Below are 16,368 nucleotides of genomic sequence, written 5' to 3' on the forward strand. Positions count from 1 at the left end.
CCTGCCAATGTTTAGCAGAGTTTGAAATTGCTTTGTCATGGTTACTTATCTTGCATCAAAACTGACATATTTTAGCCAGAATGTTGTGGAATTTGTTAACATTTAAGCTGCATTGAAGGAGAAAGATGGAAGATTTCCTGTATTTTACATGAAATAGTTAATACACAGTGTCATCATTTAAGTATATAATGACCACTGTGGTAAGAGCACACCAACTATAGAAGTAAAGGCATATGTTTGTTTAAGTGACTGTAAATCAGACTATTTGCTTTATTATGATGTCTAGGTTTGGAGCCCATTATGAGTGGAGCAAAGTGACATCATGCATACATAATATTCTGAGTGGACAGCGATGGATTGAGCACTATGGAGAAATTATAATCAGGGATACAGAAAATGATACCTGCCATTGCAAGCTGACATTTGTGAAGGTAATTTTTGCACATCCCTTGTCCATGCTGCACAGTTTTCCTGCAGCATTGTATAAATTCTGACAAATTACATTTTAAATTAAGAGATTCAGAGGAGGACTCCATATTTTGTATTGTTTTTAATAACATTTGTGATACTTTTGCTTTGTATAATAATGTAATACTTGTGTACACTACAGTGTTACTTACCAGTCTGGAAGCTGGTGCAGAGGGTTAAGAATGTGTGCTGTAGCTCCTGTGGTAGAGGGTTTGATTCGTGTGTGTGTGTGTGTGTGTGTGTGTGTGTGTGTGTGTGTTTTCATAAGCAACTTAAATGTGTTGAGGTTTTAAATGGTGTGCGTCATTCAAGCTGGTGAGACTTCCAAATAGGAGAGAGCAGGAAAAAAAGGCCACAGCCCTCCTCCACACTTCAGGTAACCACATAGCTGTTAACAGGTAACCACGTAGCTATTAATGTGAAGACATCAGTAATAAGACTGTTAAAAGTAGAAAGTATCAGAATCAGTCAAATGTTAATAAATACTACCACTCTTAATCTAGAGACTGTTCTGTGAACTATTATGTTTTATATACAATGGTTACATGGTCATTGTGACTGTCAGAGAAGTACAGCACTATTTTATGTCACTGAGCTAGGATGTACAGTGTATGTAATGGCCACAGTTCATAAATGCTGTGGAAGAGCAGTAAGTCCAGTTGTTGTTTTTCTTTCGGCTTTTCTTGGTTAGGGGTCGCCACAGCGGAACTCCGGTCCGCTAATGTTTGGCAGCAGATTTTTTACGTTTGCCGAGGTGCCAGCTCGACGCCCAACCTTCAACGAAGGCACACCCATTCTACGCATGTTTTTCGAATGCCACTCGACCGCGGGGAAGACATGCAGACTCCACACAGAAGGTGCTCCAGCCGAGAATCGAACGGGAGAACCTCTTGCTATGCAGTCCAGTAAAAATTATAAATCAGTAGAATTGTTTTCATTTTTATTTTATTCTAAGTGCTGGTGGGCTTGACCACACAGGCCATGCCATATTTGCATTAGACTGCTGAAAACTCAGACCATAATACATGCAAATAGTTAAGTTTAGTGGAGTATACAGCAAACACAAAAGTGCGTCACATGAAGTTAAAAGTAAAGCATAGTAGGTAATGATATCACCAGAGTTATGCAGTCTATGGTAAACAAGTTATTCATGGATTACTTTCAGGCTTAGAACTTACTGTCCAACCTCCTGACTGAACACCTCTGCCTGTTTAAATGTTTGCAGTGTGAAATGATTTTTAGACTTAGGTTTGAAAGTCAAGCTTGCGACATGTTGGCACTTGAGAAGTTTTATTGTCATGTATATAGCAGTATTATTTTTAAATGATGTGAATGATTGACTTCTTCTGATTATAAAGGAGGAATCAAATATTATTATATAATGATTGAAGGTGTGTAATATGTCCGTGACATTTTTTATTACTGATATTTATTCATCATGTAGGTTTCTCCAAATTGGTATTAGCTCCCCAAGAAGCATGTTCCAAGCACAAACTTTCAAATGGAACTTAATCAGAGATTCCATGTAGAACAGCCACTGGTCACACCTAAGTAACCTGTAAAAGAATGATATAGTGGCAGTTCCTGAAGCCTTCCTGAATATTTAATGTATTCTAACCTTGTAATTTGTTTTTCTAGTAAGGAATTGTACCATTTTCTATTCCATGCTGGTGCTTTATTTGAAGGCTGCAAAGGCCATTAGTAGTTGTCTGGATCAGTAAAGTATAGAGTGGTACATGGATATTCCTGGAGTGATTGGATATTCCTTTAGAAGTAGATGAGCTATAGATTCATAGATATTCTAAGGCATCACTGAGTTTTATGACCATTTGTGCCTCACCAATACCTCTCTCGGCTGTGGCTGCTCCTCCTTTTCTGCAAGAGGACCATATCCATCAATCCTGGATAACCCTCACTCCTGGATACCCATCAGTCCTGGAGTAAATCTGTGGATACTTATTTAGTCATCTAGATTATGTTTAAAGGACAGTAGTGAGTCACACTTCTTAACATGCAGGTGATGTTTTTTTCTAGATATTTGTGAGGCACTGGCATATAAATCTGCCCCTCCCCTGTATTTTATTTATGTTTTGGTGAATATTAAGGCCCCTGGTTTGAGTATTGGTGGAGATATTGGATTTGTGGAGAAACAGGAGTTCCAGGACAATCTGGTATTTACTGGTGCAGCAAGTTAGAAAGAGCTCTCCCCTCAAAAGTCTTTAAGACACTGAACAAAGGGATAGTGCTTCAAGCTTGTTTTGGTAGCCCAGGGACTTTAGGTATGCCATCTTTTTTTCTGAGGAACCTTTGAAGTCTTTCTAATTGTTTGATATTTTTCTTGAGATACATCCCAAAGGGGACAGTGAACTAAATAACTAGCCTGATCAATGCTAAAGTGTAAGAGAGTGATTATCTTTTTAGACCTTGCTGATATTCTTCTGACAATTAGCTGGGCTAAATAAAAGGATTTCCTGACAGCTGTTGTCACTTGATGGTCAAAAGAGAGGGAACTATCATCTCAAGTACCTCTCACCCTGACTACATTTTCACTTTGTTGTAATGTATTGTATAGAGGAGTTGTCTACCAAAAGTGACACTGCACTTTCTAGCATTTAGATTGAGCCAATTTTCATTAACACTGAATGTTTGCTATAGGAGGGTTTGAGTGTCAAAGGGGTGACTTGACAACAGTGAGAAATAATTATCAAAAAGGAGATGCCCCCATACAGAGCAATGAAGGACACTTATGGTCACTTTTATACTTTCTGATGAGGCACCTGCAACTCACATTGTGTGGATTTTGTTTTACAACCAGGTTGCTGTGCATCTTACCTTGTATCAGCTGATTTTTAAAACATTTAGCTTTTATATGACACCAGCATGGAGAATTGTATTGAAGCCCTTGGCCAGGTCACAATACCCAATCTGCACCTCATCTCCACCATCTATAGCCTCTGTAACCCTGTCAAAGAAATTTACCACATTAAATGGAGATGATCTACTCTTCACAGAGCTATTCTGTTGTGGTCAAATTTAACAAAATTCCTAATATCTCAGTTTATGATGTTGGTTATAATGCACTCCTTGCAGATGGGAGTTGTAAAGCTCATAGTTCTGTAAATACCTGTGTTTGTTTTATGATCACCATTACAGAGGGGCATCACCACTTAAGTATGCCACTTGTCAGGGACAAAACCAGAAGATAAATAGCTTCAGGAGTGTGCATGCAAGGGCATGTTTAGCTATATTAATAAAACAACTGGTTATTGTCAGGTCCATGGAAGAAGTGTCTTTGATCTTGGTTAGCACTTTAAGTAAGAGATCTTTAGAGATAATTGAGTGAGTAAGGGAGGGATTCCAATATTTCAGCGCTTTGAACAGAAGTCTTAGGGATGAAGTTGGCACTAACTTTGCTACCAGGGATATTGTCAGTGTCTATTAGTTCAGAATAGGAGGCACCATTATGAATTAGGTACAGAGCAATGTAGTTTTTTTTTTTTTTGGGGGGGGGGGGTTCAGCATTGCTAAAGAATGATTTATAATTATTTTTTATTTTCAGAGGCCATTGTAAGTTCATGGGCTCCTTTGCTGGCCCTGATAACGTTCTTTTGATATTACACTTGAAAAGAGTGGTTTCAGATCTGCTAAATAATTTCTAAATAATTTTAAGGAGTGTCTGACTTTTATTGTATAGTTTATTTATCATGGTGGACCACCAGGTTGGTTTTGTTTTTGAATTTCCCTTAAGATATAGTTCTGGTATCGCATTTAGTGACACTACTGTATTATGGTCAGGGATAGTGCAGTCATAAGTTGTTGTTGTGTCTTTTGGCTTTTCCCGGTTAGGGGTCACCACAGCGGAACTCCGTTCCGCTAATGATTGGCAGTTGATTTTTACATGCTGAGTTGCTGGCCCTAACGCACAACCTTCAACGAAGGTACGCCCATTCACGCATGTCTCCACAGAAGACGCTGTAGCTAAGAATCGAACGGGACAACGTCTTGCATATTTTATCACAGAGTAGGTTGCTGTTGGCATGTTTGTAGTCCTTAAATTCAGTGGCGTTTGCTGAATAAGCTTTTTGGAGTTTAAAGGAGATGGTCATGTGTTCATGGTCAGACTTCACTGAAGAAGGAGAAATCAGAGGAATGGTGAAATAAACAGACCTATTTGTAAGAATAAGGTCAAGAAAGTTATATCTTGATTTATTTACTAACTCCTCAAGGGAATTTTTATGTATTAAATATTAATATTAGAATTTTGCATATTTGGCATATCCTACATTGGAGGTATATGTGTCACAGTTTATTGAAGGATAGTTAGTCACCTAAAATAAGGGCTTTTTGTTACTAAGGAGATTATTTAGAGCACTGAAGAATGCTACATGGCCATCATTGACAAAGAGGGTGTTCTGTAACAAATTATTAGTTGATAATTGATCCTATCTAAGATGATCTGTAGTTCAGTGAGTTCAGTTTGTGAGTCCCTAGGGGTCTGCCTGGCGGTAATATGTTCATTAACAAATATGGGGACTCCAACACAGTTTCCATTGAGTCTGAAGGCATGAAAAGTGCAAATCCCTGGTAAAGAGGGAGTCCTCTCTTTATATTCAAGCCAAGTTTCAGTATCTTTGCAGACATGGACGTTTTGCAACTGCAGGAGAGTGTCTCAGGATTTTGTGACTTTATCATTTAGACATTGAGGAGAGACACCTTAATGTGATCAGAATTTAAGACTGAAATGTTAGTTATATTAAAGTGTCCATTAGCTATACTTTTACTAACTCCATGGTGACTTTTTTAAGCAAATGCTTTAACCAGTATGAGAAAACCTTGAAACAAGTGGTGTAGGTCATCCTGGTGAAGCAAGTTGGAATGTTGAGCACCTTGTCCGATGCTGATAAGTACTGGATCACCCTAGAATGACACCAGCTATTTAACCAATCATTGAAGTGAATTAACTTTTCTTTGTGACTAGGTATCATTCAGGATGAAGGAAGAATTCTACTCAGGACTGGTGTGCTTACCTGCATTAGTAACATGCATGGAATGTTCTGACATGTCTCTGTAACTGTCTTTCAGGGTATTGCATCTCAAGTATGACTACCATTTTGTAGTCATATTTGTCAAGAGATAGGGTCCTTAGGGTCCTTGTAATGTCAGATACTAAAAGACACCTTGCAGTAACTCTCTGCTTATCCAACCATGTGTGAGATGTATCAGTTTGCCTGACAAAGTCAGCTATCACAAAAACATTTGTGTTGCTGCTGTTGTTGTTCAAAGTTATTGATTTAGAGTGTTTTTGATTTGGGTGACTCTTTATGGAACCTTAAGTGAGGTGGATGAGTGGCAGAGGTGTTTGAAGTTCACGGGGAATGTTTATAGGGAAGAGTGAAGCCTCATAATTAGGCATTTACAGTTCTCACTGATGGAATTATTAGAGCTGAGTATAAGTTCATTATCTGTGAGCATAATACAGTTTGTGCACCGCTAAAAGGCTGACAAAAGAGGTGTGACTAGCAGGCTGACCTTCCATCTTGTCCAGTGCTTAGGTATTTAAATGAGTAAGGAAAATTCAGCACCAGGCAGGTAGGATAATATAAAAGAAAAGTTATGTCATGCTTTAACAGTCAAAGGGGAGGAACTTCTCAGTTTGATCCTATTGTACTAACTGGTATGAGAAGATAACATGAGATTGGGATAAATTACCCAAGACAAATCTGTAGTAAGGACAGGTAATTCAAAAACCACTGAGTTTAAAAGTGCAACACTGAGTGGTTTGGTGGACACTATGTATTCTGGCTCTAATACAGTGGGAGGGCAAATGTATTTAAATAGCTTAAGGAGAGAGACTTTTGCGAAGTAATACTTGTGTGCTTACAGGCCACATCCCGTAAAAGCGAAGAGGTATGTGTTGGTTATCATAAGGCTGGACAACAAAAGACACACTGGGTTTAAGAACGCAGAAAGTAGGTAAGAAAGAGGGAGGGAGCTCTGATTCTAACTGGCCTTGAACTGCCTTAAAGGAATCACAAACCCTGAACTAGCCTGACTTTCACTCCCCTTACAAAAAACAAACTGATATATACTCTTCTTATTTTGTGAGGTGCATTGTCTGACACTGTATCTCAATCCTTAAAGATTGTGGGTTTTAATTATTTGTTTTAAAGCTCTAATGTATGTTGCTTTACCAAGTGTTATGATGCAACATTCACTGAATATCAAAACAGATCATTACTGCTGCATCGAGTATGTATCTTGGAAAATGCTGTTATCTTTCATTGAAGTAATTGTGTTACCTATTTTACAGTCATCAGCATAATTCATTATCCATAGACTATTTCTCATTTTTTGTATCTGAAAACATAGTCTCCTCCCCATCTGACTTCTTGTGTCCTACTCCTTTGGTAATGTTTATCCATTAAAATGTATATGCATGACATTTTCTGCTTTTAATTTATCAGTTATATCCATATGAGGATAACCATCCCATATTTTTCCATATGTAAAACTAGGAGGTTCCCTGTGGATGCACGATTTAAATTGTCCTTTGTTTCTTCACCGGGTTTGTTTTATTATAGAAAGACAAGTAGTGCCAATACTTTGAAAACTGTACAGCTTAAAAGGACAGAAGACTGTAGAAACTGTTTCTCAGCACCATTGTATCACCTAGAATTCAAGAAATCGTATGTGTAGCACATTCAAAATGCACTGCAGAAGCAGACAGCCGAAACCAGACTGGAATGCCAACATGAATGCACTGTGATAGTTACTTGAGTGTTAAAAGGCTAGATTTTTTAAGTGTTTACATTGCAACACAGGTCTTATAAAAATCACTGCAAGCTGCAAAATGTTGGATATAGAGCGAGTGTTATAAGCAAATATTGCACCAAAAATAAATGTGTAAATATAGAATTAAAGGCAAATAGAAAGAGAAGGCATCATGAAGTCCAGAAATTATCCTACACACCACATCATGAGGTTGTAAACAGTCTACTGCACTCATATTTGAGAGAGAGGGGAAAATGACAGAGGGTCTCCTCAGAAAGACTTAAAATGGTGAAATGTGACTGATGTAGATTTCTGTGTTATGTGATATGAACTATTGCACCTTTGTTGCTGGCAAAAAGCATGCTTCTTTTTAATGCTGTATAGTGTGAAATTGGGCAGCCAATGCCAGAGCACAGTCAGAAAGGTAGCTGTCCTAGATCCAGTGCTTATAAACCAGGCTGGGGAGAAGATATCAGACAAAATGTTTGTGGGCTTTTCTGAAGAGGCAGTACGTATGGCATGGTTCACGTTAAAGACAGCTGTAACACTGAGCTGTGCATAAATAGAGAGTAAAAAAGTTTAATACCTGTTTACATTTGCCACACTGGAGAATGTCTTGCTGCAAGAAGGTGAGATAATGGGGGGATACGGGTCGATGGCCATTAAATAAGAAAATATATGTGTGCAACACATTGAGGTGGCAAGGAAGGTTTGTCTTCAGGTAGACAGAAGAAAAAGGTCAGAAACAGCATCATTTAAAACAGACCATAGTGAATATAGATACCGGTGTGGTGGAGCATGGACCAGTGGGAAAAAGTAAATTCTTTCAGTTATGAAGTTGTATAAAACATTTGTAAATACATCAAGGACTAAGACAGTCACCTAACAGTCTGTCTCTTACTGGTGTTTAGTTGTGCCAAAGTGACTATACTGTCGTATATGACTGATGGTGATAGTGGGGGAGGAGGGTAAATGTAGTCTGAGAGAGTCGTATGCACAAGAGTGTGTTCCGCTTTTGTTGCCATCATTGTATGTTAATAGATAAATCTGAAAACAAAAACAATGTAGATAGGCTCACCAATGTTTCATATGAAAACTATGGAAGTGTATATACAGTATGTGACTTTGTATCGTTGTTGTTGGACAGCTGAGTTTGCAACAGCATGCGTTGGATTGGTAATGGCCTCTATTATGTTATACCGCTAGGTTTGTAGAAGTTTATGGTTTCTGCAAAAGCACTACTTAACTGTGTGATGTGTTTTTTCTTAATGGTTGTGCAAACATGGAGTTAGTATATATAAGTAAGGATGTGTCGGACAAAACAGGGGCTTGTCCCCTGCAAAGAAGTTTTGTTATGGTATATTTACTATGTAGACTGTTTTTGTTCAATTGTGATTTAGTACAATGAGTTTTCACCCAAATGAATTTTCAGTGAATTGTACTCCCTGATTTCTTATTCAGTACAATGAGTATTCAGTGAAAAGACATATAACCACACACACACACATGTATACAAATCTCCCCAAATTTTGAATGAAAAAAAAACAAAAGCAAAAAATTTAGCTAGTTTCACTGAATCACAAAATCAGTGAGCAAAATGGATTCTACAGTGGATCCATGGACCCTTAAGGGAGTACAGGTAGTTTTCTTGCAGCATTTAATAGGTGACTAATGCTAAATGGGATTTGATGAAATTTAAGTGTGTGTGTGTGTGTGTGTGTGTGTGTGTGTGTGTGTGTGTGTGTGTGTGTGTGTGTGTGTGTGTGTGTGTGTGTGTGCGTGTGTGTACCTAAATGTTTGTCTTGACACATTTGTGTGCACCCATGTATATGTGTGTGTATATATACAAACATATATATATATATATTTATATTATGTATACTGATATACATAAGTGCATTATTTACATAAATATTATAAATACATAATGATATGTATGTGTGTGAGTGTGCATATATATCTATATGTGTATGATTATACAATGAATAGTAAAACTGTTTCATAGTCAACATAAAAACATCAACCAAAACACACAGACCTTTCAATACAGGACAACATATCAAATGATCTTTTGCTCACTTCTTACAGCTGCTGTCTTGCATTGCACAAATGTGCATCAACCAAGTCAGCGGTAACCATCTATCTATCTATATATTTATGTCTATATCTGTCTGTCTAGATAGATAGAGATAGATATAGCTATTTATACTCCCCCCACCACACACACACACACACACACACACACACACACACACTGTAATGTAACAAGCTCCACTGATGCAGTGAGACTTAGGATAGTAAAATCTATGGGGTCTATATCACTTCAACAAAATGGCTGAAGTTCGAACACCCTATGTTCGAACTTCTAACCTCGAAGTGCAAAAACATCAAAGTCTTAGAACAGCGCACACACACAACACAAGCATACCAGAAAAACAGCAATCCACACACACTTAAAATCCTACATCTAACCCTACACTAAACTGTACATGCACTACTATCTATCCACTTACCTTAACCCAAACCCTAACCCTAAGGTCCATCACTATCGCATACTCACCTCACCCGCGCCCTAACCCTGACTCATCTATCCCACCCTAACCCTAAAGTCTGTCACTATTGCACACCCAACACCCGCGCCCTAACCCTAACTCACCCGCGCCCTAACGTCCGCACAATCGCATACTTACCTGAACCTGACCCATAACTTTCCACCACAGCACTGAATATAGCAAAGCCACAGAGACGGCCCACCAAATTCTTTCCCTGGGGAAGAATTCGGTGTTCCATGGCTTCGCGATAATCAGTTTTTGAACGTCACAGTTCGAACATATGGTATTCGAACTGCTGACATTTTGACCAACTGATAAGAACCCAAATCTATATGACAATTTCAGTGCTAGTAGGAGCTCTTGAGATTAGAGAGTTGAGGAGGAAGATACACATCCCCTCTTTAAAAGAGACAAGTGCCAGTTTAGAAAACAGAGCAAAGAGGAAAGAAGTTGGGGAGCTCTCCCCTCACCAGGGCAAAACAGGCTGTGGAGAGCTGGAAGCAGGACAGAAGCAGGTTGGTGCTTGATAACAGAGAGGTAGTAAAAATGTATTGAAACCTTGGGCTAAAAAAAGAGATCATAGTTTAAGATAATTGTGAAGTTCTTTTTGGAGAGAAGTCCAGGAGGAGCACTGGAGTCTTCACTAAATATTAGTGAAGGTATAAGTCCAAAGAGGTATCCCTCAAAAGAACAAGAACTCTTGTTCTATCAATAAGGGGATTTTACCCTACTAAAATGAGAAAGGTAAGACTGTGAACTACTAACTTTAAATATTACATACCAAAGTGTTTTATTTTTTTCTGTAGGTCTCTAACTGCAGTATTGTATAATGCTGTGTATTACAGTATAGCCTGAGATAACTGGAGAGGGGGATGTTTCAGTTGACAGGGCTGCTATGGGTGCACAGGAACTGTTGCTTTTTGTACACAGCCATAAGATTGCTTGTTCTAGCAAGAATTAGAGTTGATTTAAATGTCTTTGCTTGTGGTAGAATTTTTGAGTGTTAGTGTAATGTTAAAAGATACTATTTTAAGGTTGGGAATTGTTTTATAGCTATGAAACAACAATTTATCTGTTATTTGATTAAGTGTAGAACTTCTGAAGAAAGAGTGTTACAAGTATGGAGCCACTAAATTGATAAGCTCTAGAAGATCTTTTAGCTCAATGGTTCTTGTGTAGATGTCCTGATGAAAAAAAAATTGAAACTAGAAGTAACACATATTTGTAATAATGTATGCATTAAACAACAATTGTATACAATAAAAATAAAACTCACCAATACTGAAGGAGACTATAGTTGTTTCAATTTAGGAGGGCAGTTCGCAGTAAAAAATTTATAAATGAATGTAATGATAAATCACTTTATGCGCAGTTCAATTTAATGAGTGAAACTGTTTGTAATACAAAGCTACCAGATATTAGTTCAGCTGTCACTAATAGTGAGGATACTGAACCGCAAGTATTAAACAGCACAAGCGTGAGCAGTTCAGGTTACTTGTTAAGGAGTAAAATATTGAAACAAAAGAAAAGTTCTGTTCCAAAAAAAAAAATCAGTAGCACACCTAAATAGAAATAAAGAAGGAAGACGTTAATTCAGAAGGTAAGTAGTAGGAAACTAAAAAAAGAAGGTATAGACACATTAGAAGAAATCAATGAAAAATAGCATAGTTAACTTTAGATATAATAACACGTCTAACCCTGAGCATATTTCCAGTTGTAAGTATAGTGAACAGAGGATTCAAACAATTGAAATGTACAAACAGTTTGATAGAAGGAGGACAGCTCCATTTGAATGTAATGAAGAAGAAACAGTTTACTAAAGTAGTTAACCCTCTGAAGTGGTTAAATCAGTTTGCTATACAGTTAAAGAATGTAGATACAATTGAGACTGAACCTTTGAACATGTCAGGAATATTACAAAACAGTATTGAAAAATTAAATTGATTTATAGTGAACAAGACAATGATAACTTGATAGAAGTGAAAGAGGATGGTAATGCAATTATATATAAGGATGGAAATAGGAGGATGACAACAGTATTAAGAGAAATAATAATACAAATTTCCACTTTGATGTGGAATGCAGTATTGATACTGATGTAAACCGAAAAACTGTGTTACTGGAGAACAATTCATTGGGAAAAAAAAGGAAAGCCTTATTATAGGCGATTCATACTTGGAACAACATTTTGTAATGATACTACCACATTTGAATAAGGAAGAAGTTAGATTAACTTTTAAGTGGAGTTAAACTTGTGGAACTGTATGATGTGTGTAAAATGTTGCTAGGAGGAATATCCCAATTTAAGAATTTGCTTGTAAGGGCAGGGACCAATGACTTAGTCTGTACCCCATTAGAGCATATGAAAGGTGTGGCTACTGACATGCATGTTTTTGTCAAAAACATGCAGTTAATATTTTCTGAAATTTCTCCATACCCACAATTTTCTGCTTATGCTCTAACTAAAGCCATGCTATTTAACACCTGGCTTTGAAGACAAGGTTAAAGGCAGGGATCCAGGGTGTTGACACTATGAGAGAAAATGACAGTCAGTTATACGTTTGCTAAAGATTGGTTGCATTTAGGCAAAAAAGATAATCAATATTTGATAAACTTAATAAGAAAGCATTTTAGACATTGCAAAACAAGACACTCAAGACAGTAAACTTAATAGAACTGTAAAGTGTTTTATAGCAATCCTCAAAGTATAAATAAGAAAGATGAACTAACTCTGATTATTGATTAGTACAGTCGAAAAATAATAGCAATCACAGAATCATGGAATACTTAAATCAGTATAACAAGATATAAAAAGTATAATTTGATTAGAAATTGAAGAAGGGGAGGGGTTATTAGTTCTGATACATAACTCAATAGCAAGCTATGTAGAATATCAAGGGACCATAGATGGAGTTATATTGGTTATATTAAAAAAGTAGTCAAAATTAAGGATTGTAGATTAATTGTTGCATTTCAAAGTCAAATGTGAATACAGAAGAGCATCAAGATTTTCTGGAAAAAAATTGGAATATCTTATGGATGATATGCCAGGTATAATTTTAGGAGATTTATATAGCCTGAAATTAATTGGAATATGTGCTATTCTAATAATCATATTTTTGGAATATTAACACTTCAGATTTTGACATTCTTGTGCTTGTTATTAATATACCCAAAGGAATTAAAAATGAATATATGACAATGTAAGATATGAAGCAAATGGACTTTGTAATTTTGAAAAAAGAATCAGCAAATGGTATAAATATTTTTGATATTTCCACAGAGTATGGATGGCTGCAGTTATATGATTTATGTGATGTACATCTTAATACTGTGATAATTAAAAAAAAGTAAAGAAACATACTGACAAACATTGGTGGAATAATTATCACAAATGGCTTTTGCAAAAGAAAAATGATTACATACTAAATGTAGATGTAATAATGTAATAAATGGAAATGAAATTCAAGGATTAAGAAACTACAAAGTACACCTAAATATAGCAAAAGGGTATATGAAAATAGTTAGACATCTGGGTAATAAAAGTTATGTTATAAATATGTGAATACCAAAAAATGTAAAGAATTAAGTCTGTTTTTTTCTGGTAAAAATTAATATCTAAGAAATGGGCATGATTAAATCACTTAATGAATTCTTTGTGGGATTAAATTCTATTGATAGTAAAAAACTGTGCAAATTGTGACTTTCCTATAATTTCAGATAGGAAAGTTGTACTAAATTTAAAGAATGTGAATTAAAATAGGTCAGTGGGACCTGATAATCTATCTGGGCAGCTTATTACTTAGATTACTAAAGTATTGTTCAACCATTAATAAAAAAAATTACAGCAATGTGTTATACCATGGGTATGTGATGAGAGTCTGGGAAAAATCTCTTGTACTGACCGTATTCAAAGGAGGAAAAATCATATGTTTCCAACTTTCTTCCAATTAGTCTGACTTCAGTTATTGGAAAAATGCTTTGAGAAATGCATAATTAAAAAGCTAGGAGATGAAGGTATATGCACCTGAATAACAATCAGTATGGATTTATCAAAGGTAGATTAACTCTTACTCAACTAATAAACTGCTATGCAAAAAATCTCTAAAGAAATGGGAAAAAACATGTAGTAATTTACTCAGATTCATCTAATACTTTTGATCAGTTATTACATGACAAGATTATATAGAGATTGGAAATCGTCAATGTAAATACATACATTATAGAGGAATCCCTAATTGGTTATTCAATAGGGAACAATGTGTTGTATTACATGGGCATCAGTCAACCTGGCAAAGTTAACAGTGCTCAGTGTTAGGGCCCATTTTACTTAATATTGTTTTTGCACACATGCCTACTTCATCTAATTTCTGGCTTACATGCAGATGTTATGGCATGTTTAAGCAATTTAGTTAAAACTGGATCTTGGACTAAGAAGGCTGAACATCAGCTTAATCTTACAAATATATGGAGTAATATAAGGATGGGGGATGAGGTTTTGGAGATAGTTAATCAAGTTAAGGATCTTGGTGCATTTATTTGTAAGGACATGAATTTTAAGTACCGCATATAAGTCATAAAGACTAAGGCTTTAAGACAATCTGGCCTACTATTGCAAACATTGGAAACTAGAAATTATGTGGTATTAAATAATGTACAACTATGATCAGAACCTTGATAGAATATAATTTGTTATTTTGTAATCTGACTATTAGTAACATAGGAAATTTAGAAATAGTTCAAAGAAGGTTAACAAAATGAATAAACAAAATTAATAAGTGGGCTTATTTTGAGAGATTGAAGTATTTGGGTCTTTTTAGCATTTCGTGTAGTGAAAACAGAGTAAATTTGTGCTTTAATTTGCATGGAGCAATTCTGATCTTAGGCAAGCAGTTAGTTTAATAAAGGCTGTAGAATATCCCAGTATATGGGACTGTGGTCCTAAATATATAACAAACAGAAATTGAACAAAGGGGTCTATATCACGAAATCAAACTTCCAAAATGTCAAACACCATAAGTTTGAACTTGGAAGATTGAATTTGGATAACATCGAAACTTCAAAACAACAAATTTTTTCCCATGGAAAAAATTTGCTGTTCTGAAAAACACACACAACACAATCACACCAAACACCTTCAAAACCTACACTAACCCGAACATACACCACTATCTATGCACTATCCTTAACCCAGCCCTAACCCTAAAGTCCGTAACTGTCTCACACTTATCTGACCAGCGCTCTAACCCTAAAGTCCGTCAATATCGCACATTTACCTGACCCGCGCCCTAACCCTAAAATCCGTCACTATTGCACAGTTACCTGACCCACACCCTAACTCTAAAGTCCATCACTATCACACACTTACCTGACCCATGTCCCTAACCCTAAAGTCCGTCACTATCGCACACTTACCTGACCCGTGCCCTAACCCTAAAGTCCGTCAATACCCATTCATATACTTACCTTGACCCGGTCCAAAAATGCCGAAGCTTCAGAAAAAATTTGGGTTTCTGCAGCTTTGACATTCTCAACTGTCGAACTACCAAGTTTGTCCTTCCGGTATTCAGCATTCTTAATGTTTGATTTCATGATAGGAACCCGAACAAAGGCATGGTATAGGTTTATAGCTCAAAAGATTCCTAAGTTGTGGAGTGGTATACCACTTTATCTCAGAAATTCTTATTTCATGGCAGTCTTCAAAAAAGGTTGTATGATTATATGTGGGGAAAGCAAGTATAAATATGGACTTAGAGTCTGTGATGCTTAAGATCAGTGAAGTCCATTTACAGTTGAATTAGAAACTATGAAACATTGGAATTGTTTACCTCTGCACAGACTTGTTTGCTGTGAAATATTGACTTGGATTTTCATTTAAGAAGATGGAACAAAACATGAAGCAATTTTGAAATGAACTATAAACAAAGTTGTTTATTTTTGTTTGATCCTCTTTTTCTTTATCTCCTATAAATAAACATGAGTTTAACGAAATAGAGATCAGTTGCAGAGATTGCTTTATGCTAGAAGTGTGGTAGCATATAATAGCATATGTGAGGAGCATCCATTTCATTAAATTACTTTTCTTTTTGGCTGTATCATGTTATTGGTTTTGACTGTAGAAATTTGTTTTTTACAAAAATATGTCATTATCACGCACACTTGAAAACATGTACAAATGTAAATACACATATATTTCAATCTCAAACTTCCAACATTTGTCCCCATGATATTAACAAACTATGAATATAATACTATGTAGTAGTAGTAAAATGCTGTGAACAGTCCTTTTTCTCTCCAAAAATCTCAGTATACTTATCCCACCACTGGACACCACAATTCTGTAATCACCTTTCAAGGATATTTGGTTCCTTCCTCCTCCCTTTCCTTCTCCACAGTTTCTGTGCTCTGATAGCACCTTTCTCCATGTCTTCTTTCTTGTCCCCCCTTTCCTCCCCTACTTTTCCATCTGTGTGTAATCCTAGCCCTTCATCTGTTCTTCTCCACATCTTCTAATAATTTCTTATACTGCCACAAAAGGTATCACAGTAAGTTTGTAATATGTTTCTAAACACTTTCT

General features: G+C 36.3%; 1 protein-coding gene across 5 annotated transcripts in view; it reads left to right on the forward strand.

Annotated features, from left to right (window-relative positions):
* OSBPL3 (oxysterol binding protein like 3) overlaps window positions 1-16,368 on the forward strand; it is a 2,414,360-nt gene that overhangs the window by 1,987,047 nt on the left and 410,945 nt on the right. For all 5 annotated transcript variants that reach the window (XM_044066857.1, XM_044066855.1, XM_044066859.1 and 2 more), the window contains one exon: window positions 287-431. In XM_044066857.1, coding sequence (XP_043922792.1) covers window positions 287-431 — 145 coding nt within the window. The remainder of the gene's footprint in view (window positions 1-286; window positions 432-16,368) is intronic.

This window comes from Protopterus annectens, chromosome 3.part1 (genome assembly GCF_019279795.1).
Source record: "Protopterus annectens isolate FY-2018-M chromosome 3.part1, PAN1.0, whole genome shotgun sequence".
Classification (NCBI taxonomy): Eukaryota; Metazoa; Chordata; order Ceratodontiformes; family Protopteridae; genus Protopterus; species Protopterus annectens.